Source organism: Leopardus geoffroyi, chromosome B2, assembly GCF_018350155.1.
Source record: "Leopardus geoffroyi isolate Oge1 chromosome B2, O.geoffroyi_Oge1_pat1.0, whole genome shotgun sequence".
Classification (NCBI taxonomy): domain Eukaryota; kingdom Metazoa; phylum Chordata; class Mammalia; order Carnivora; family Felidae; genus Leopardus; species Leopardus geoffroyi.
The window spans coordinates 35,848,871-35,869,248 of NC_059332.1; the positions used below are offsets into that span (position 1 = coordinate 35,848,871).

General features: G+C 49.3%; 1 protein-coding gene across 1 annotated transcript; it reads left to right on the forward strand.

Annotated features, from left to right (window-relative positions):
- Nucleotides 1-2,820: 2,820 nt before the first annotated feature.
- Nucleotides 2,821-8,297, forward strand: PIM1 (Pim-1 proto-oncogene, serine/threonine kinase). The gene is made up of 6 exons (XM_045498031.1): nucleotides 2,821-3,375; nucleotides 3,501-3,607; nucleotides 3,717-3,767; nucleotides 3,861-4,227; nucleotides 5,791-5,967; nucleotides 6,757-8,297. The coding sequence occupies exons 1-6, from the start codon at nucleotides 3,294-3,296 to the stop codon at nucleotides 6,912-6,914; spliced, it is 942 nt and encodes a 313-aa protein (XP_045353987.1). The 5' UTR covers nucleotides 2,821-3,293; the 3' UTR covers nucleotides 6,915-8,297.
- Nucleotides 8,298-20,378: the final 12,081 nt, after the last annotated feature.

Consider the following 20,378-nt stretch of genomic DNA (forward strand, 5'->3'; position numbering starts at 1 on the left):
TTTGAATCACATTCTGTCCCTGGATGATTACAATCAGATGTATCTAGTATTTCACCTTTGGAACCTCCAAGGTACAAGACCATTCCAAGATCATTATTGTCATAATCATGATCATCATTATTGTCATCACAGCTAACATTTATTAGAAGTTTACTCTGTGCTAGGTTACGTGCTTTACATGTAGAACTTTATTTGCGCCTTACAACAGCCCTATGAGGTAGGTGCTATTATCTCCATCCAGAGTCTAAAGCTTAGAAAGGTTAAGTAACGTGACGAATGTCACATAACTAGTAGGTGCCAAATCCCATATTTTTAAGCCCCTTGCTCCTCACCTTCCCTTTATTTTACCCAAGCCCGCTTAATTCATTTAAATTTAGTATCGGTTGACTTTTCTCATGACCTTTTTGTTGAGACTCATTTTGGTCTTCTCCTTCTCCTCAACGACACATGTTGTCCAACAGATGTTGGACAACAAAAACATATACGTTTGGGGCGCCTGGGTGGCTCAGTGCATTGAGCATCCATCTTTGGCTCAGGTCACGATCTCGCAGTTCAGTTCAAGTCCGGCATCGGGCTCTGTGCTGACACCTCAGAGCCTAGAGTCTGCTTCAGATTCTGTGTCTCCCTCTCTCTCTCTGCCCCTTCCCCTCTCACACTCTGTCTCTCTCTCAAAAATAAATAATAAATAAACATTAAAAAAAATACTTTAAAAATATATAAATATATATAATGTTCAAAGAATAGGGAAACAAGGTATAACTAACTAATTGAGGAGTTAATCAACAAGGAGATCTAAAAAAATAAAAAGCCAAACACATGATTGTCAGATGAGTGGAGTGGACAGTGAAGAATGCTTGGCGTTGTTTAACAGTCTGGTGTCCTGGAGGCTGGAAAGGCTTTAAATAAAAGTGAAGAGGTGAGGGCATCCCAAGGATGCCCTCGGAAACAGGTTGGATGCCTCTGGAAAGGCAGAAAGTCTGGCAAGTGCTGGGTGAGTGGGAGCATGTCGGGGTTGTCCTACTGTAGGTCTCGAAAAAGGAGAACAGGGTAAAGGGGATTGGAAGAGCTGGGTCACTTACATTTACACTTGATGTCTTAGTACCAAGGACAGTCGTAGACCCTGATGAAAGGCAATCTTTGAACACTCCAAGTTGCATTTGGGTCATTGTTGTATGACCCTGTGTCATCCTATTTATGTTTCATTTTCCTGTCTGAACAAAAGGGAGCAATTCTTGTTCTCTTGGGTTTTCTCCTAGTCATCAACCATAAGAGTTAGGCCACAGAACACAAACAAAAGGAGAATGGAATATTTTATAAGATAGATTTGTAAAAGCTGAACTATCGGGGCACATCTTTCTAAAACAAGCGCCGGCGAAAACTTTTAACGAAACACCTAAATTCACCAGTGACTGCCGCTACAGCTAAGATCCTCGAACTTCCAGTTCTCCTTTAAGTGACAGGCACTTGAAAAATATTAAAACGGGATGCAGTTAGCTTTCGATGACTTAGGCCACCGACGATTCAATGTATGGATTACACAGAATTTTAATGGGCTCATTTCACACGTCGTTATCAACTCTACGTGAAGTTTAAAAGGACAAAGGCTGAAAGTGGATTTGGCCAGTTTTCCGCGTTATTTCCACGGTGGGGCAGCGAGTGGGGGGATTTCCTTTGAGACAAGACTCGGTGCAGCCAATAATTGCTAGTATTGCCAGACTGGTAATAACAGGCTGATGAAAAGGTGAACACAACGCGAAAACTCTGATTAAATCAAGCGCGCCCTCCCACCCTCGTTTTCGGCGAGGAATTTTCCTCTTTCTCCCGCCCTCACAGAAGGGGCTGAGACAGCATCTGGCATCATAATACCAACATTTGTTTCGTGATTCCTCTTTGCCGGGCACGCTAACACACATCACTTCTCAGGAATCAGGATTCACTGGTACTTGTCTGCATTTTTAAAATAAACGCCGGCTCGAGAATCTGGGGGCTGATTTTTTTTCCACCAGCTGGAACAACCGCGATCTGGACCCCTCCCCCGAATAAGCCGAGCTCTCCCCCGGTTTTATTCCAGGCCTGTGACACCTCCACTCCCTCGGTGAAACCGCCGTGACTCACATCTTGCAGCTCCTTCGCCCCCCACGCGCCCCCAACACACAACCCCCGAGGACCCAACCCGAGCCCACAGCGCCTCGTGAAGCCGCCCAAGCCGACTTGGAGGTCTCGGGTCTGAGTCACACAGGAGGACCACCCTCGTCGGCACCCCGCCCCCCCCCCCCCCACAGTCCCTCACTCCCCGGCGCGCCAGCCTCCCCGCCTGACACACCGACGCCCGTCGTCCCCGCGCAACTTGTTATGCTCCAGCTCGAGCCCTTGACCCAAAAACCTCCGAGAAACAGAGAGCCGCAGAGCCGGCCTCCGGCGGCCTTTGATGGCTTTGTTATTGTTTGGGTTTGAATCGATACGCCCCTCCCCATCCTTCCTCCCTCGCGGCTCGACACCCAGCTCCCGCCTCCCCTCACGCCCCGCGCCCCTCCCCCTCCATTTTGGCGCCTTTTCCTTCCCGCCACGTCGTGGCGGCGTAGAGACCATTCTGACCGCGAGAGCGGGGCGGGGCGTGGGCGGGGCGCGCCGCGTTATGCAGATCAGTCAGCTTCTGGTTGGCTGGAGACGCGCCGGCGGGGGCGGGGCCGGGGCGCGGCGAAGGAGCGCGCGGGGCGGGGGCCGAGGGGAGTCGCCCTGTCCCGCCGCTTCCCCACCCCCTCTCCTCCCTCAGCCGGCCCGGCAGCCCGGCTCCCCGCCTAGGCCTCCCGGAGAGGCCCCGCCCCATCCCCGCCCGCCCGCGACCCCCCCCGCCACCGCCGGCGCGCTCCGCCCCTTTACTCCTGGCGGCTGGGCGAGCCGGGCGTCTGCTGCAGCGGCCGCGGTGGCGGAGGAGGCCCGACAGGACTTGGCGGCGGCGGCGGCGGTGGCGGCGGCGGCGGGACCGGCAGCAGCAGCAGCAGCTACAAGCTCCCAGTGCCGCGGCGCTGCCGCACGAGCCCCACGAGCCGCCCACCCCGCCGCCCTCGGCGCTGACTGACCCCGCCGGCGTGTCCGCTAGCCGCCAGCCCCGGCAGCGCCCCCAGTCGTCCTCCGACTCGCCCTCGGCCTTCCGCGCCAGCCGCAGCCGCAGCCGCAACGCCAGCCGCAGCCTCAGCTCCAGCCATCGGCACAGCCACCGGCATAACCCCAGCCCCAGCTCCTGCTGCAGCTCCTCCAGACACAGTCCCTACGCCGACACCCTGGAGGTTGGGATGCTCTTGTCCAAAATCAACTCGCTTGCCCACCTGCGCACCGCGCCCTGCAACGACCTGCACGCCACCAAGCTGGCGCCCGGTGAGCGTCCACCCCCCACCCCCGATCCCGGGATGGGGAGGCGGCTAGACCCCTAGGGTTGGGAGCTGGGGGGGGGGGGCCCTCACGGGCCGGCACTGAGTCCCCTTTGCCTCCCCCTTTCCTAGGCAAGGAGAAGGAGCCCCTGGAGTCGCAGTACCAGGTGGGCCCGCTACTGGGCAGCGGCGGCTTCGGCTCGGTCTACTCAGGCATCCGGGTCGCCGACAACTTGCCGGTGAGTGGGCGCCCCGCCGTGGGGAGGGCGCGCCGGGCGGGAGACTCTCGGGTGTGCTTTGGCCCCGGCGAGAGGACCTAATGGAGCCTCTTTGGGGGGGGGTTTCCAGGTGGCCATCAAGCACGTGGAGAAGGACCGGATTTCCGATTGGGGAGAGCTGGTGAGTGCCTTGGAGTGAGCGACCCTGAAGGATGGGGTGGGGTGAGGGGTCCCCTCCGACTCCCGCCCTAACGTAGTCCCCTCGCCCCTGCAGCCCAATGGCACCCGAGTGCCCATGGAAGTGGTCCTGCTGAAGAAGGTGAGCTCGGGCTTCTCCGGCGTCATTCGGCTCCTGGACTGGTTTGAGAGGCCCGACAGTTTCGTCTTGATCCTGGAGAGGCCCGAGCCGGTGCAAGACCTCTTCGACTTTATCACGGAAAGGGGGGCTCTGCAGGAGGAGCTGGCCCGCAGCTTCTTCTGGCAGGTGCTGGAGGCTGTGCGGCACTGCCACAACTGCGGGGTGCTCCACCGCGACATCAAGGACGAGAACATCCTCATCGACCTCAATCGCGGCGAGCTCAAGCTCATCGACTTCGGGTCGGGGGCGCTGCTCAAGGACACCGTCTACACGGACTTCGATGGTGAGCCAGGCCTGGGAGGGAGCTGCCGGGGAGGGAGCTGCCCAGGTGACTTGGCCTTGCCTGGAGGCCTCGGCCGGCTTCCCTCTTCGGCCCTTTGTAAAGGTCATCGGGCCGTCTGGCTCGATGCTAGCAGGGGTGGGGCGAAGAAGAGCTTCCCAGCGTAGTAAAGCCGGAGATTTCCAGCCAGCTGAACCTGTCATGTTTCTGGCATGATTTTATTTTTTAAGTGGAATTCAGTGGGTTCCAAGCTTTTCCGATGAATAAGAGGTTGTGGGCAACCGGCCGTAGCCCAGATTTCTGAAGTCTGACCCAGTTTCTCCGCCAGTAAAGGGATGGGGTGGGGGGGGGGGAGGGAGGAGAGAGCGGGAGAGATGAAAATTGACGCCGGCTTTGTAATTTTTGTTTTGTTTTATAAAGGAGTTTTCTGTGATGTAGTTTTTAGAGCTGCAGTTTCTCTCCCCTTTGATCTAGGGACGGATAAAGGGATAGAAACAGTAGTTTCACTAAATAACTCATTTTATTGTGCTTCCTCATTTATTTATTTATTTTTTGGCATTGTGGGGTGAGGGAGTCGGGAATGAATGTTGTGAAATAAGATCTCTGGCTGGTTTGAAAATTAGTTGGGTGTCTCCGAAGAGAGGATGAAAACCTACCCTAGGGAGGGGCTTGGAGCGGGTTCTTTCAGAAAAGATGGAATAGAGAGCCTGAGATCAAAGCAAAGGAGGGTGGGTCATCATCTGAGCGGCTTAACCTAACCAGCTACAGCCTTTCAAAACTTGTGACTGGGGCTTGTGGTTTGTGTTTATTTGCCCTTGGAGGACGCTGGGTTGGGCAGCATTTTTTTGTATTTAACAGTTAATGGCTGGCCGGGTCCTCCCTTGTTTTTTCCTCCGAGTCTTTGCTGCCCCCTGGTGAGCACAAGCGGGATGGCCCCCACCTTTTTTTTTTTTTTTTTTTTTTACAACCCAAAGTTTGTAAACAGGAATCACGTGGTCTGAAACCGGCTCTGCAGCGCTGTCTACCTTTGCAGCGGGGGGAAGACAGGGTGTGGATGTCTGTCGCGGCGCTCAGAGCGGGGGGAGGAAGGCCTCTCAAAGGGCACCCTGTCTTTTAGGATGTAGTATGTTGTATAAGGGCCCTGGACTGGATGGAAGCTGAGAAGAGAATCACCCAGGCTCCCGGGACACCTTCATGCAGTTTCAGGATATTCTGGGATACCTCCCTGGGTTGTGCAGACTTTCATCCCTTCATCCCATTGTGGGTGGTCCTAGCGCATGCGGGCCTCAGGCTTTGGGTTTGTGGCCAGCGCTGTTTGTCTGTAGGAGCAGTTTGTAAAGAATTTTGACGTATGGTCTGGGCTGGTAGAGAGGTGGGTAATGCTTTGTGTTGGAAAGATGCCACTCATCCACTCCTTTTAGCCTAGGGGGGACATAGAGTTAGCCCAGCTCCTGTCCCGGGAGAAGTGGAGTGGTGCTCTTATTTTGTAAGAGTCATTCGCTATATGCGTTGCTTTGTTTCTTTTGGCTAAAAGTGTGTTTTCCTTTCTATTCCCCCGGCTCGCAGGGACCCGAGTGTATAGTCCCCCAGAGTGGATCCGCTATCATCGCTACCATGGCAGGTCGGCCGCCGTCTGGTCTCTGGGGATCCTGCTGTATGATATGGTCTGTGGAGATATTCCTTTTGAGCATGATGAAGAGATCATCAGGGGCCAAGTGTTCTTCAGGCAGAGGGTCTCTTCAGGTAAGTTTTGGGAAGCCCCTTGCTGAAGAGAAGCAGGACTCACAAGGCGGTTAGGCCTCAGGGGACAGTCTTTGAATTCTGGAGAGCTTCCCCTCTCCAGGGGATGCCGTGACCCTTGGCTTGCCTTAGCAGAGTCGTAGGCCAGTGATTCCGGAGAGCTAGTGCTCAGGAATTGAATGGTTTGTGTTGAGCATTCCCTGGGAGGCCATAGGAAGACCATGTGTGAGAATATTGTGAAGAAAAGACCATCTAGTTTGGCCGAAAGCTGGTTTTTTTTTGTTATTTTGTTTTTTGTTTTTGTGCCAGCAGTCCTGATCCCTCAACTCGTGGCTATTTTGCCACAGAGTAAAAAGTTGAGGGTTCTTTGAGCCTTCTCCCCTTAAGGCAGACTCTCTAAATATTGTGGTTCCAGTGACCTCATTGTGGGTGGTGTTCATATTTGTAAGTTGTAGGTGAATTGAATCACCTCATCATGCTCACTGATGTCTCATCAAAATCCCTTGTCATCATTCTTCCTATTTCTAGTGAGTGGGTGTCGTGGGAAAGGCCCCAGCTATTGAAGTTTGAAAACCACAGGTTTAAGAGGGGAGCTGTTTTTTAGCTGAAAGCAAGTTGGAAGATCCAGCTCTTATGGTTAATACCTTCCCATTGAAAACTAGTTCTAGGAGGTTCATGGTCTCTGTTGGACCCCAGACTGTCGTGGGCCCCTGGGAAGCAAATGAGCAAGACCTTTGCGTCGCAGAAACAGGTTGAGTCATTTGTAACCTCTGTCCGTCTTGCTTTCTGCAGAGTGTCAGCATCTCATTAGATGGTGCTTGGCCCTGAGACCGTCAGATCGGCCATCCTTCGAAGAAATCCAGAACCATCCCTGGATGCAAGATGTCCTTCTGCCCCAGGAAACAGCCGAGATCCATCTGCACAGCCTGTCACCAGGGCCCAGCAAATAGCAGCTTTTCTGGCAGGTCTTCCCCTCCCCCTCAGATGCTCGAGGGAGGGGAAGCTTCTGTTTCCAGCTTCCCAGACTACCAGTGACACTTCTCGCCAAGCAGGACAGTGCTTGATAACAGGAACAACATTTACAATTCATTCCAGACCCCAGGCCCCTGGAGGTTGCCTCCCAACAGTGGGGGAAGAGACTCCTCTCCAGGCGTCCTAGGCCTCAACTCCTCCCGTAGATGCTCTCTCCTATTCAAAGAGGTCCGGCTTGGCTGGACTCTGCAAAATCCTGGGGGGGGGGGGGGGGGAGGGGGGAGGGTCAGAACCCTGCCATGGAACTGTTCCCTTCATCACGAGTTCTGCTGAATGCCGCGATGGGTCGGGTAGGGGGGAAACGGGTTGGGGTAGGATAGGACTAGCAACATTTGAAGTCCCTGTCACCTCTTCCGACTCTTCTGAGTGCCTTCTGTGGGGACTCCGGCTGTGCTGGGAGAAATACTTGAACTTGCCTCTTTTACCTGCTGCTTCTCCAAAAATCTGCCTGGGTTTGGTTCCCTATTTTTCTCTCCTGTCCCCCTCCCCCCATCCTTCCTATGAAAGGTGCCATGGAAGAGGCTACAGGGCCAAACGCTGAGCCACCTGCCCCTTTTCTGCCTCCTTTTAGTAAAACTCCGAGTGAACTGGTCTTCCTTTTTGGTTTTTACTTAACTGTTTCAAAGCCAAGACCTCACACACACAAAAATGCACAAACAATGCAAATCAACAGAAAAACTGTAAATGTGTGTACAGCCGGCATGGGTAGTGTACAAAAGGATTGTAGTTGATTGAGTTTTTTTTTAAATTTTGCCTTTAAGTTATTTTACCTGTTTTTGTTTTCTTTTCTTTCTGTCTTTCTTTCTTTCTTTTTTTTTTTTTTTTGGAAAAGATGCGCATTCTAACCTGGAGGTCAACGTTATGTATTTATTTATTTATTTATTTGGTTCCCTTCCCTGCTCCAAGCTTCCACGGCTGCTGCCATAGTTTCTTTCCTCCTTTCCTCCTCTGACTTGGGGACCTTTAGGGGAGGGCTCGCTCTGTTCGTAGGGTGACGGGACTCAGGCGGGACAGCTGCTGCGGCTCCCTGACTGCTGCGGGGCCCCCTCACCTACTCGCCCAAGTGGGTATGGGTTCCGTGGGGGAGGGGAAGGGGCATTGCTGACTGGTGTACATAGGATGGATATATGAAAAGCAGTTCTGGATGGTGTGCCTTCCGGATCCTCTCTGGGGCTGTGTTTTGAGCGGTGTGTAGCCTGCTGGTTTTATCCGAGTGAAATACTGTACAGGGGAATAAAAGAGATCTTATTATTTTTTTTTTTTTATACTTGGCGTTTTTTGAATAAAAACCTTTGTCTTAACTGGTGGCTTTGAAAGTGTTGTCCGTGCTGAGGGGAGGCTCATTTCTTGAATTCCTGGCGGGTGCCTCCATCCCCCGGGAGGAAAGAGAGCGTTAAGCCTAAATTGGGTTTCCTTCAACAGGACACGTGGGCTAGGAGCCTTTCTGAAATAAATATGTGGCCAAAGGCTTGGTGGGGGGGGGCAGCCTTCGGTGGGCCTGAGGGGTCCGACCTCTATTTCTGATGCAAATTCTAGAGCCCTCAACACACCATACGGCCTAGTCGGTTGGTGGCAGTCACATTTCCTGGGATCGCTCCTCCTGACTAGTGGCGGAACTACAGAACATTTTCATCGCTGCAGGAAGTTCTATTGGACAGGGCTGACTTAGAGCAAACCGCTCTATTGCTAAACTGACAGTGGGAGCTTCTTTTTCAGCCGTCGTTCCCACCAGCCAAACATTCTGAGCACGCATACCTGACATGTGTTCAGCTTCCTGAAAACCTACATACCTGTATTGCTCTCGGTTCCCGATTCGAGGTCCCTTCACCTTTCGTGTGGGCTTGAGTCATTAATAGCAGGTGGGTGGAAATGTTTTTGACTTAAGCAGACCGGGTTTTCCCCTCCGATGGGCTTTACACAGAGCTTATAATGGGAGTAGATGAAAAGTTAGCTCTGCCATTTTCCTGCTTGTTCTGGGATTAGTGTTTTTAGTCTATGATTTCTTTGCAGGAATCTGCTCCAGCCCCTCGCTCTTTTTGTGAGTTTCTTTTCTCTTTTTCTTTTTTTGTTTTTCAGGTAAACTCTACCCCCAGCGTGGGGCTCGAACTCGCAAGACCTCGAGTCGCAGGCTCTACCAATGAGCCAGCCAGGCGCCCCTGTCAGAGTTTGGTGTGAACTGGATGGTAGAACCTATGAACCCACTTAGTGCACGTGGCCTGAACACACCCTGATAGGCAGCAAGCACGTTTGGGAGCGTGTACTGCTGTTAATTTGCATATTAAGTATCAGTAAATGTTGGTTTCTTTTTCTGGATAAGCATCAGCAAGCGCCTCTAATATTCTTTCCCCATGGGTCATCTTGCTCCCTCCCCTCGGTGCATGCAAACACCCTTTGGACGCTGGCCAGATGTCTATTCAGGTTGCTTGAGGGTCCGGGGTCACAATACTTCTCATTGTCTGCCCTTGAGCTTGAACTAGACCCCAAGCCCTAGCTCAGCCCCACTGTGGCTGTGGGAAAGGAAGTATTTTTCGGTTTTGGGGGCCGACGTTTTGAGTTCCTCTTTCCTCCCCACCCCTACCCAAGCACACACACAAACTCCCAATCTCCCGGAGCATGAATGTTGTATGCCTCATCCTTTCCAGTAAAGTTGACACTTGAACGCTCAAAAGTTGCTCCAAACTTCTAACGAAATCTTGCAGAACCCCACCCATTCCTCCCTTGAAGTGAATTTCTGGCAGTTTCCCCTACTGGGACTGCTAGGGGTGATGGAAGACAGTGTCTCTTTAAAGAAATACAATATCGTGCTCCTATTACAGGGTGCAGGGTACCAGGGGTTGTATGGGAAGGGACAAGAAAGCACAGTCTCTTCTCACTGGCAGTTGACAATCTAGTGTGGAAAGGGAGTCCATGTCTAGTAAGACTGTGGCCACAGGAATATTGGGGGAGTGATGGTTAGAAGCACCAGCTTGGGACTCTTGAGCTTTGATTCCATCACCATTACCTGGATGCCTCGGGCAAGTTCTAATCTGCAAATAGAGATATTTCTTGATTGGCTTGTAAGGAAGAAGGAATTAAATAAGGGGTGTACTACTTGCAAACAAACACTAGGGATTATGCTTAGGGATGCCTAATAGATGTGATAAAAGTATGGAGGTGGGGAGGGCAATAGAGTCAGGATAGTGGTCCTTACTTCTGGGGAGGAGGAAGGGAAGCTATGGTTTGGGGAGGAGTATCTGTACAGGGGCCTTTGACTGGGCAATGCTTTCTTTCAGAGGCTAGATGATAAAGATGAAGGTATTTGCATGATTCCCCCCCCCCGCCCTTTTAAAGTAGGCTCTAAGCCCAACATGGGGCTCGAACTCATGACTCCAAGATCAAGAATGGTATGCTCTACTGACTGAGCCAGCCAGGTGCCCTTGCGTTGTTCCATTAAAAAGTTTTTTTAATGTTTATTTATTTTTGAGACAGAGACAGAATGCGAGTGGGTTAGAGGCAGAGAGAGAGGGAGACACAGAGGCAGAAGCAGGCTCCAGGCTCTGAGCTGTCAGCACAGAGCGCGACGCGGGGGCTCAAACTCACGAGCTGTGAGATCATGACCTGAGCCAAAGCCGGACACTCAACCGACTGAGCCACCCAGGCACCCGCCTGTGTTGTTCTTTATAGCTTTTGGTTGGTCTTAAATATTGCATGATAAATTTTAAATTTTGATTTAGTTTTTTAAAGTTTATTTATTTTGAGAGAGAGAGAGAGGGAGTGTGAGTGAATGGGGAAGGGGGAGAGAGAGGAAGAGAGAAACTCCCAAACAGGCTCTGTGCTGACAGCACATCTCCATCTCACGAACCGTGAGATCATGACCTGAGTGGAAATCAAGAGTCCGATGCTTAACGGACTGAACCACCCAAGCATTCCAATTAATTAATTTATTTTATTTTATTTTTTATTTTTTAAAATTTACATCCAAATCAGTTAGCATATAGTGAAACAATGATGTCAGGAGTAGATTCCTTAATGCCCCTTACCCATTTAGCCCATCCCCCCTCCCACAACTCCTCCAGCAACCCTCAGTTTGTTCTCCGTATTTATGAGTCTCTTATGCTTTGTCCCCCTCCCTGTTTTTATATTATTTTTGTTTCCCTTCCCTTATGTTCATCTGTTTTGTCTCTTAAAGTCCTCATATGAGTGAAGTCATATGATTTTTGTCTTTCTCGGACTGACTAATTTCAGTTAGCATCATACCCTCCAGTTCCATTCACATAGTTGCAAATGGCAAGATTTCATTCTTTTTGATTGCCGAGTAAGACTCCATTGTATATATATATACCACATCTTCTTTATCCATTCATCCATCATCGATGGACATTTAGGCTCTTTGCATACTTTGGCTATTGTTGATACTGCTGCTATAAACATGGGGGTGCATGTGTCCCTTCGAAACAGCACACCCGTATCCCTTGGATAAATGCCTAGTAGTGCAATTGCTGGGTCATAGGGTAGTTTTATTTTCAGTTTTTTGAGGAACCTCCACACTGTTTTCCCAATTAATTAATTTTTTTAAAGTAAACTCTACACCCAACGTGGGGCCTGAACTCATAACCCTGAGATCAAGAGTCTCGTGTTCTACCCACTGAGCCAGCCAGGGGCCCCCATGATAGATTTTAAAAAGTAACAAACAAATTTGTGTTTATCACATAGGAGGCAGAAGGTGGAGTTATTACTGCCCTTGACTGAGGTGATCTGGGAAGGCTTCAAAGAGGAAGCAGCATTTCAACTGGCTTTGAAGGATGAGCCTCAGTTTGTTCATCTGTAAAGTAAGGCATTGAACATGCAGACTGAGCTAAGAAATCCAGAGGCTAATTTTTTTCCTCATTAAACAAAGGATCAGTAAACTACGGCCTACTGACCAAGTCTGGCAGAGCACCTGGGTTTATATAACCTGCAAGCCAAGGCTGGGTTTTATATATATATAAATATATTTTATATATCATTTTATTATATATATATAATTTATATGTCACATAAATTATAACATTATATATATATATAAATGTTTATTTTTGAGAGAGAACACAAGCAGGGGAGGCACAGAGAGACAGAGGGGGACAGAGGATCAGAGGCGAGCTCTGCACTTACAGCAGAGAGCCTGACGTGGGACCCAAACTCACCAACCGAGAGATCACAACCTGAGCCAGAGTTTGACGCCCAACCGACTGAGCCACCCGGGCACCCCGGGTTTTATGTTTTTAAATGGTTGAAAAAAGATCAAACGAAGAAGAATATTTTGTAACGTGTAAGGATTATATGAAATTTAATAGTGTTCATAAATAAAGCTCGTCCATTTAGGTATTGTCTAAGGCTGCTTTCATGCTACAATGGAAGAGTTGAGTAGTTTCAACAAAGACCTTATGGCTGGCAAAGCGAAAAATATTTATTACCTGGCACTTACAAAAAAAGTTTGCTGGGGCGCCTGGGTGGCGCAGTCGGTTAAGCGTCCGACTTCAGCCAGGTCACGATCTCGCGGTCCGTGGGTTTGAGCCCCGTGTCGGGCTCTGGGCTGATGGCTCAGAGCCTGGAGCCTGCTTCCGATTCTGTGTCTCCCTCTCTCTCTGCCCCTCCCCCGTTCATGCTCTGTCTCTCTCTGTCCCAAAAATAAATAAACGTTGAAAAAAAAAATTAAAAAAAAAAAAAAAAGTTTGCTAACCCTTGCACTAGACCTACATTTTTCATAACACTTAGGGGAGAATAGCTAACATTCATCCAGTACCTACTGTGTGCCTGACACTGTTCTGCATGCTTTGCATATATTAACTTATTTAATCTTTCAATGCTCCATGAGGTAGATACTATTTATTCCCATTTTACAGATGGGGAAAACTGAGGGACAGAGCAGTCGAGTACCGTGTCAAAGGCCACCTGCCTAAGAAGTGGCCAGGTCAGAGTTTGGACCCAGGCAGTCCATGTTCATTACCACTCTGTCATACTGCCACTTAAAAAAACTGTTCGTATGAATTAGTCAACTCAAGGTTCTTCCAGGGCCCAGGATCTGGAGGTCAAGAAAGTTCTTCCCCAGACTTCAGAGAATCGGGTAAGCAGTTCTGTTCTGTGGAAATCTTCATTGTTGGCTCTAGTGAGCTGCCCTTTGCTTGAGCCTGGGTGGGGAGGAAGAGTTGGAGGCGGTAAAGGGAGGAGAAGGAGGATGGGGTGGGGAGGAGCAGGGAGCGGGGGGTTAGGGGTGGGGCAGGGGCACATTTCTTGTAAATGTTGCTCAGCTCCTTCAACTGCTCTGCTGGTTCTTGGAAACCCTCACCACAAAGGACCTATCGACAACAGTGTTAAAGCAGATATGGCCTCATCCCCCAGTTCATTTCCTGCCCAGCCTTGCGCTAGTAACCCCGATTGCCAAGAGCAAGGTTGCAGTGACCCCTCAGCATCGCTGTGGGAGGAAGTGCAGAAATAAGCAGAACTAGGGTCAAGCTGAGGGGACAGTCCTTATTTTTATTTATCGTAACAGGATATCCGATGTACAGAATTTTTATTAATCGTAATCCTTGGTTCATGATACAGTCTCAAGCTCCCAGCATGACCTACTGTATTATTATATTTTATTATACTAGGTGAACTCACCATCCAACTCGAGAAGCAGACGTTAACAATGACATCCAGCTACCTAGATGATCCTCTCTTGGCCCACCCTTTGCCTTTCCCAGATGCAGTTCACTGTCCTAAATTTTGTATTTAGCAGTCTCTTACATCTGTCTAAAAATTTTCTATTTAATGGGCACATGTTCCTGAATTATGTAATGCCTAGTTTTCGTTGTTCTTGAACGTTATTCAAAGAGGATCACGGGGGCGCCTGGGTGGCTCAGTCGGTTGAGCGTCCGACTTCGGCTCAGGTCACGATCTCACACGGTCGTGAGTTCGAGCCCCGCGTCAGGCTCTGGGCTGATGGCTCAGAGCCTGGAGCCTGCTTCCGATTCTGTGTCTCCCTCTCTCTCTGCCCCTCCCCCGTTCATGCTCTGTCTCTCTCTGTCTCAAAACTAAATAAACATTAAAAAAAAAATTAAAAAGAGTATCACGTATGTAGGTAGTGATCTGGAACTTGTTCTTTTCACCCAACATCATGCTGTAAAGATTCATGCAGTCGTAGCACGTGGTTCCCTTTCACGCTAGAATATTCCACCGTATGGACAGGCATTTGGATCGTGGTTAGCGAAGGCCACTCTTCAGCGGAGGCCTAGGTTACATTACTTAGGAGGTCAGCGCGTGCGGCCAGGCGTAGCCCTCGCCCGGGACCCCAGGATGAAAGCTAGTATCCGCGGAGCACCTACCATTGTTCCAGATGTCGCGCTGTAAACACTGAGAACTCCTTATGCATCAGGAGACAGAACCAGGCTTCTCTCATCTGTCCCCTTCCGGGTTCAGCGTGATGCCCGCAAGTAGACGACGAGTGTCAGGGCAAAGCGAAGATCTGAGGTCGTGCGGGCTCCCAGGAAGCTCTACAGATCAGCCAGTGACTGGTGGTGTGTGAGTGGTGTGATGTGTGTGCGAGGTAGCGTGTGTGGTGCAGGAGGTGTGTGTGTGTGTGTGGTGTGTGTGGACATGTGTGTGCCTCTGTACATGCACACTCATTCCTGGAGCGACTGCCTGCTCACCCCACGTGGACGAGAGTTCTGTGTCTTCACCGCGTGGCCTGGCTGCCTCTCTGCCCCGCGTCTGCCCCATTCTCTTCTCTCACCTCTTTTCATCTCTTATCTTCCGCCAGGTCTCCAAATCTCCAACTCAGTCCCCTCCCCCATAACCGCCCTCCCGATTCTCTTCATGTTGTCCCCTGCTCCCTCCTCCAGGTGGCCCATCTCGATACACCTTTGAGACCCACCTTTGCAATCCCCAAGAGCTGTTGGCCCCTCCCTCCTTCTGGAGACTCCCTCCTCTGGTTTCATAACCCCTGCTTTGCCTTAGACACGTCTTTGCCCCTTAGGCGCAGTTTCCTTTCCCTCTCCTTGCCTTTATTTATTTACTTATTATTTATTTATTTATATTTTTAAATTTACATCCAAGGTAGTTAGCATATAGTGCAATAAGGATCTCAGGAGTAGGGTCCAGGGATTCATCCCCTACGTAGACTACCCAGTGTTCATCCCAACTCCGCCTTGCCTTTAAGTTGGGGTGTTCTCGGGGCACCTGGGTGGCTCAGTCCGTTAGGCGTCCGACTTCAGCTCAGGTCATGATCTCACAGTGTGTGAGTTCGGCCCAATTATCGGGCTCTGTGCTGACAGCTCAGAGCCTGGAACCTGGTTTGGATTCTGTGTGTGTGTGTGTGTGTGTGTGTGTGTGCCTCTCCCCTCCTCGTGCTCTCTCCGTCTCTGTCGCTCTCTCTCTCAAAGATAATAAACATTTTTAAAAATTTCAAAAAAAAAAAATTAAAATAAAGATATAAAAAAAAGAAAGAAAAAAAATAAATTGGGGTGTTCTTTCCCTTCCTCACCCCCAAGTGCCCTGTGTGGTTAGAACCCCTGCAGGAAACAGATGGCATGCCGTGGGCAGATTGGGTCATGTGAGGAGAGTGTGAAAAAGAGCGATTTACAAAGGTGTGTGGGGCAGGTGTTGGGAAACCCTGAGGTGCAGTGCTATACCCTGGGGCTAGCAACAGTGGGAGAATTACCTGGCTCAGGCCTGAGGAATAGAGAAGGGGGCAGGGACTGGAACCGGATCAGTGGGGAGAAGCCCGCCTGACAGGAGCCGTGACCTTCATAGGAGAAAAGCAGTCTGGCCTGTGATCACCCCACGTGGAGGGAGCCAGAGGACTAAGTGCCCTGGAAGTTCTCTCTTTCCCACCCTCGGATCTGAACCCCTTGGCTGAACCCAATGCAGAGCCAGAAGGCAGGGAGCCTGAAGTGATGCAGTCCTCGAGGATCAGCGTCTGGGGGCGCAGAGCAAGATGGAGAATCTTGGGGAGTGGCGCTGGGGAGGCAGAGGAAGGCGCCCGCACCGTCATGGCAGGACTGTGCCTTGTCCCCTGGCTTCACTGACCATCTTCTCCTTGATGATGCCCATGAAGTCAGTACAGACTGCACTCTGAGCTCCAGGCCAGGGGGTCCATAGCCTTCCAGATGCACTCCCAGGATCTCCCAGGAACCCAGGAGCTGAATATCACTCGTGTGACCGCAGGAAAATAACTGTGACCTTTGCAGCCTCTGAATCCCACCCGGCCATAGCTCTCCTCCCAGATCCACTCACGAAGTTTCCAAGAGACACAGATGCCCACATATTTCCCAGGTAAAAATAGTTTTTTTTTTCCGCTTATAAAAATGACACATGCTTTTTAGTAAAAATAATGGTATAAAGGGGATTAAAAGCTATGTGATGAAATCTTTTTAGCACATCCAGACATCATACATATATATCCATCCACACATATATGTATAATATTTTTATACATACACATGTATTACTATATATGCTTTTACGGAACAGAGGTTAATTTTTGGTAACTTGTTCCGCCCGCCCCCCCCTTAACAACATACTAATGAAAAGTTTCCAGAGCTCCTGGGTGGCTCAGTAGGTTAAACATCTAACTCTTGGTTTTGGCTTAGGTCATGATCTCACAGTTCCTGGGTTCAAGTCCCGCATCAGGCTCTGCACTGACAGTGAGGAGCCTACTTGGGATTCTCTCTCTCTCTCTCTCTCTCTCTCTCTCTCCCTCTCCCTCTACCCCTCCTGTGCTCTCTCTCTCTTGCTCAAAATAAGTAAACTTAAAAAAAAAAAAAAAAAAAAGAACTATAGGGGCACCTGGGTGGCTTAGTTGGTTGGGTGTCCAACTTCAGCTCAGGTCATGATCTCACATTCTGTGAGTTCAAGCCCTGCATTGGGCTCTGTGCTGACAGCTCAGAGCCTGGAGCCTGGTTCAGATTTTGTGTCTCCTCCTCTCTGTCCCTCCCCCACTCACACTCTGTCTCTGTGTCTCAAAAATGAATAAATGTTTAAAAAAAACTATAGATAAATATAATCATTTTGATATGGCCATAATATGGATGTACATTATTAATTTGTGTAATTTCCAGTTTTCTACCGTTATATATGAAATATTCTGTTACCAGATAAGGCTTTGGGCAGAGATTAAAGGTTGCCTAGGCCAAGATCCATTATTCTTTCTTTCTTGGTAACAGAACCCCTGATTTTTAGCTTGTCACATGACCTTCCTTAATATAGATGTTATCTTTAATTTTAATTAAAAATTATTATTATTATTTAAAAAAAATTGTTTTTTCAACGTTTATTTATTTTTTGGGACAGAGTATGAACGGGGGAGGGGCAGAGAGAGAGGGAGACACAGAATCGGAAACAGGCTCCAGGCTCTGAGCCATCAGCCCAGAGCCCGACGCGGGGCTCGACTCCCGGACCGCGAGATCGTGACCTGGCTGAAGTCGGACGCTTAACCGACTGCGCCACCCAGGCGCCCCAAAAATTATTATTATTATTTTAAGTAAGCTCTATGCCCAACATGGAGCTTGAACTCATCACCCCAAGATTGAGAGTTGCATGCCCCACCGACTGAGCCACCCAGGAGGTACCCCTCTTTTTTTTTTTAAACCAACTTTCTTGAAGGATCGTTTACATACACTAAACAGTACCCATTTTAAGTGCATGATTGGATGTATTTTCACAAACATGCACACCCCACGTAACCACTATCTCAATCAAGGTATAGAACACTTCCACTACCCCCAAAGGTTCGCCTGGTCCTTTGCAGTCAATCTGTCCATCCCACCCCCACCAGCCCCAGGCAACCACTGATCCACTTTCCATCACTATAGATTAGTCTTGCCTGTTCTAGAATTGCATTTAAATGGTGTCAAACAGCATGGGCTCATTCGTGAGGATGACCATTTATTGGGCGACAGACATTTTACAAATGTATAATCATTTCTCTTTCAGAAGTGAGAAAACCAAGCTCAGGAATGAAATAAAATTTACCAAGGTCACAGGGCTAGTAAATGGCAGAGAGTAGAATTCTGGTTAAGTTTATCTGTCTGCAAGTTTAGGGCCTTTCCTTATACACCACACCGCCACTGTCGTTGGTTTTGCAGACGTCTTAAAAGATTAATATGTTAGGGGCAGATGGAAAGTCAAAGTTTACAGTCACGAAAAAGCGGGGCGCGCCTGAGTGGCTCCGTTGGTTTAAGTGTCTGACTTCTGCTCAGGTCATGATCTCACAGTTCGTGAGTTCAAACCCTGAATCAGGTCCACTGCTGTCAGCACAGAGCCGCCTTTAGATCCTCCCTCCCCCTCTTTCTCTGCCCCTCCCCCGCTCTTGTACACGCGAGCACACACACACACACACACTCTCTCTCTCTCTCTCTCTCTCTCTTTCAAAATAAATAAACATTAAAAAAAATATTTACAGGGACGCTGGGTGGCTCAGTCGGTTAAGCATCCGACTTTGGCTCAGGTCATGATCTCACGGTCCGTGAGTTCGAGCCCCACGTTGGGCTCTGTGCCGACAGCTCAGAGCCTGGAGCCTGTTTCAGATTCTGTGTCTCTTCTCTCTCTGCCCCTCCCCTGCTCACACTCTGTCTCTGTCTATCTCTCTCTCTCTCACTCAAAAATAAATAAACATTAAAGAAAATTAAAAAAAATATCTACAATCACGAAGAGGCAAGAGTAAGGCACATGGAACGCCTGGAGAACAGACAAGAGGCTACAGTAATCAAATGTTAAAATGCATTGTAACCAGGGGCGCCTGGGTGGCGCAGTCGGTTAAGCGTCCGACTTCAGCCAGGTCACGATCTCGCGGTCTGTGAGTTCGAGCCCCGCGTAGGGCTCTGGGTTGATGGCTCAGAGCCTGGAGCCTGTTTCCGATTCTGTGTCTCCCTCTCTCTCTGCCCCTCCCCCGTTCATGCTCTGTCTCTGTCCCAAAAATAAATAAAAACGTTGAAAAAAAAAATAACATTAAAAAAAAAATGCATTGTAACCAAGCGCCACAAATATGTTGTCTGCATTGTACAGATACAAACAGCTGCTGGAGGTCTAAGAAGAGAGGGTTGGCTAAACTGTCAGGGCAGGTTCTTCGTGAGGTTCTCCATCTATCACCCTCGACATTCACTTTGGACAAAATCACGAAGCCGAGCTGGGAAAATCTGACTCGTGCGGGCGGGGGCAGGGGTGGATCTCAGGTCTTCTTCCTTCCTGTCTGGTCAAACCCATGTTGGAATCATAGTTTAATAAGGCAAACATAGACCTAGTCCCCAAATCCCAGAACAGTGGCAGGAGGAGGGCAGCCGGGACACTTCAAGGAGTTTAAGGACAAGTGAAAAGAAGAGACAATTCTCCAGCTTCTACAGGGTCATGTTTCAGAAGTTTGTTTGTATATCCTTTGTTTGAGATTCAACACATCTTCCCAGAGAAACCGCATTACAAGTGGATGTTGGGCACTCAGATCCTCCCTCAAATGCTGAGTTAACACATGAGGTGGCTGAAATACTATACAACCGCTATGAAAACAGTGCAGGGGCAATTCTAGAACTCAGACAAAACAGTGGCTTGTGGACTCGTAGACAACTTAAGCTGTCGTCTAGACCTCCGTCCTACACGGTATGGGGATCTGCTCCACCGCGTCCCTGTCCACACGCATTCTGCGTTAACCGGGTCCCATCCCTCTTGCTAGATAGAAAATTCTTCCTGGTTTCAAGCTGAAGTTTGTCTTCTGCTACCTTCCCCCCCCCGGGTCCTATCTCCATTCTTAGACTCCATACGAACCTGATCGCTTTCTCATGTGACCAGTCTTCAAAGAGTTTATGAATGTTCATTTTTCTATTTTTTCACCTTTCCTGTGTGTTTGACATTTTTCCTAACAAAAAGTTGTAGGAGATTTGGGGGAAAATTTCAAATGAGTCAGTATTTTCTCTGTGAAATCGGCAAGGACAGAATGTAGTCATCGGGAAAAATTATTGGCCTTCTTGACAAAACCGTGACCACGACGTACCCAGCTCGTCAGACATTTATCAGGGGCAAGAGCATGAGAGAAGAGCCAGCCAACTGCGGCACTTACGTGACTGGTAGGAGCCTAAGACATAAACCCTCTCTCTAGGTTGTTGTAAGGAGTATTTGAGACCATGTCAAAGAAAGCACAGGCTGGGCCAGACATCCAGAAGGTGCTACTGAATGCCATCGATTCTCATTATTCGTGGTAGCTGTGTTCTAGAAAGTGGCGGTGAACCCTGGACCACCTTGCTTCTAGGGGAATCGGGTTCCTACAAGCCTCTGGTTACAAACATTCCATGTGTTTTTCTGTTTAAAGACATCTATTTTTTTTTTAATGTTTATATATGAATTTTGAGAGAGAGAGAGAGAGAGAGAGAGAGAGCAGGGGAGGGACAGAGAGAGAA

Bases quoted from the DNA above. Each gene is read 5' to 3' on its own strand.
- PIM1 (XM_045498031.1), top strand. From the start codon at position 3,294: ATGCTCTTGTCCAAAATCAACTCGCTTGCCCACCTGCGCACCGCGCCC. The intron at 3,376-3,500 runs GTGAGCGTCCAC...CCCCTTTCCTAG, and splicing joins CGCCACCAAGCTGGCGCCCG to GCAAGGAGAAGGAGCCCCTG. The intron at 4,228-5,790 runs GTGAGCCAGGCC...CCCGGCTCGCAG, and splicing joins CGTCTACACGGACTTCGATG to GGACCCGAGTGTATAGTCCC.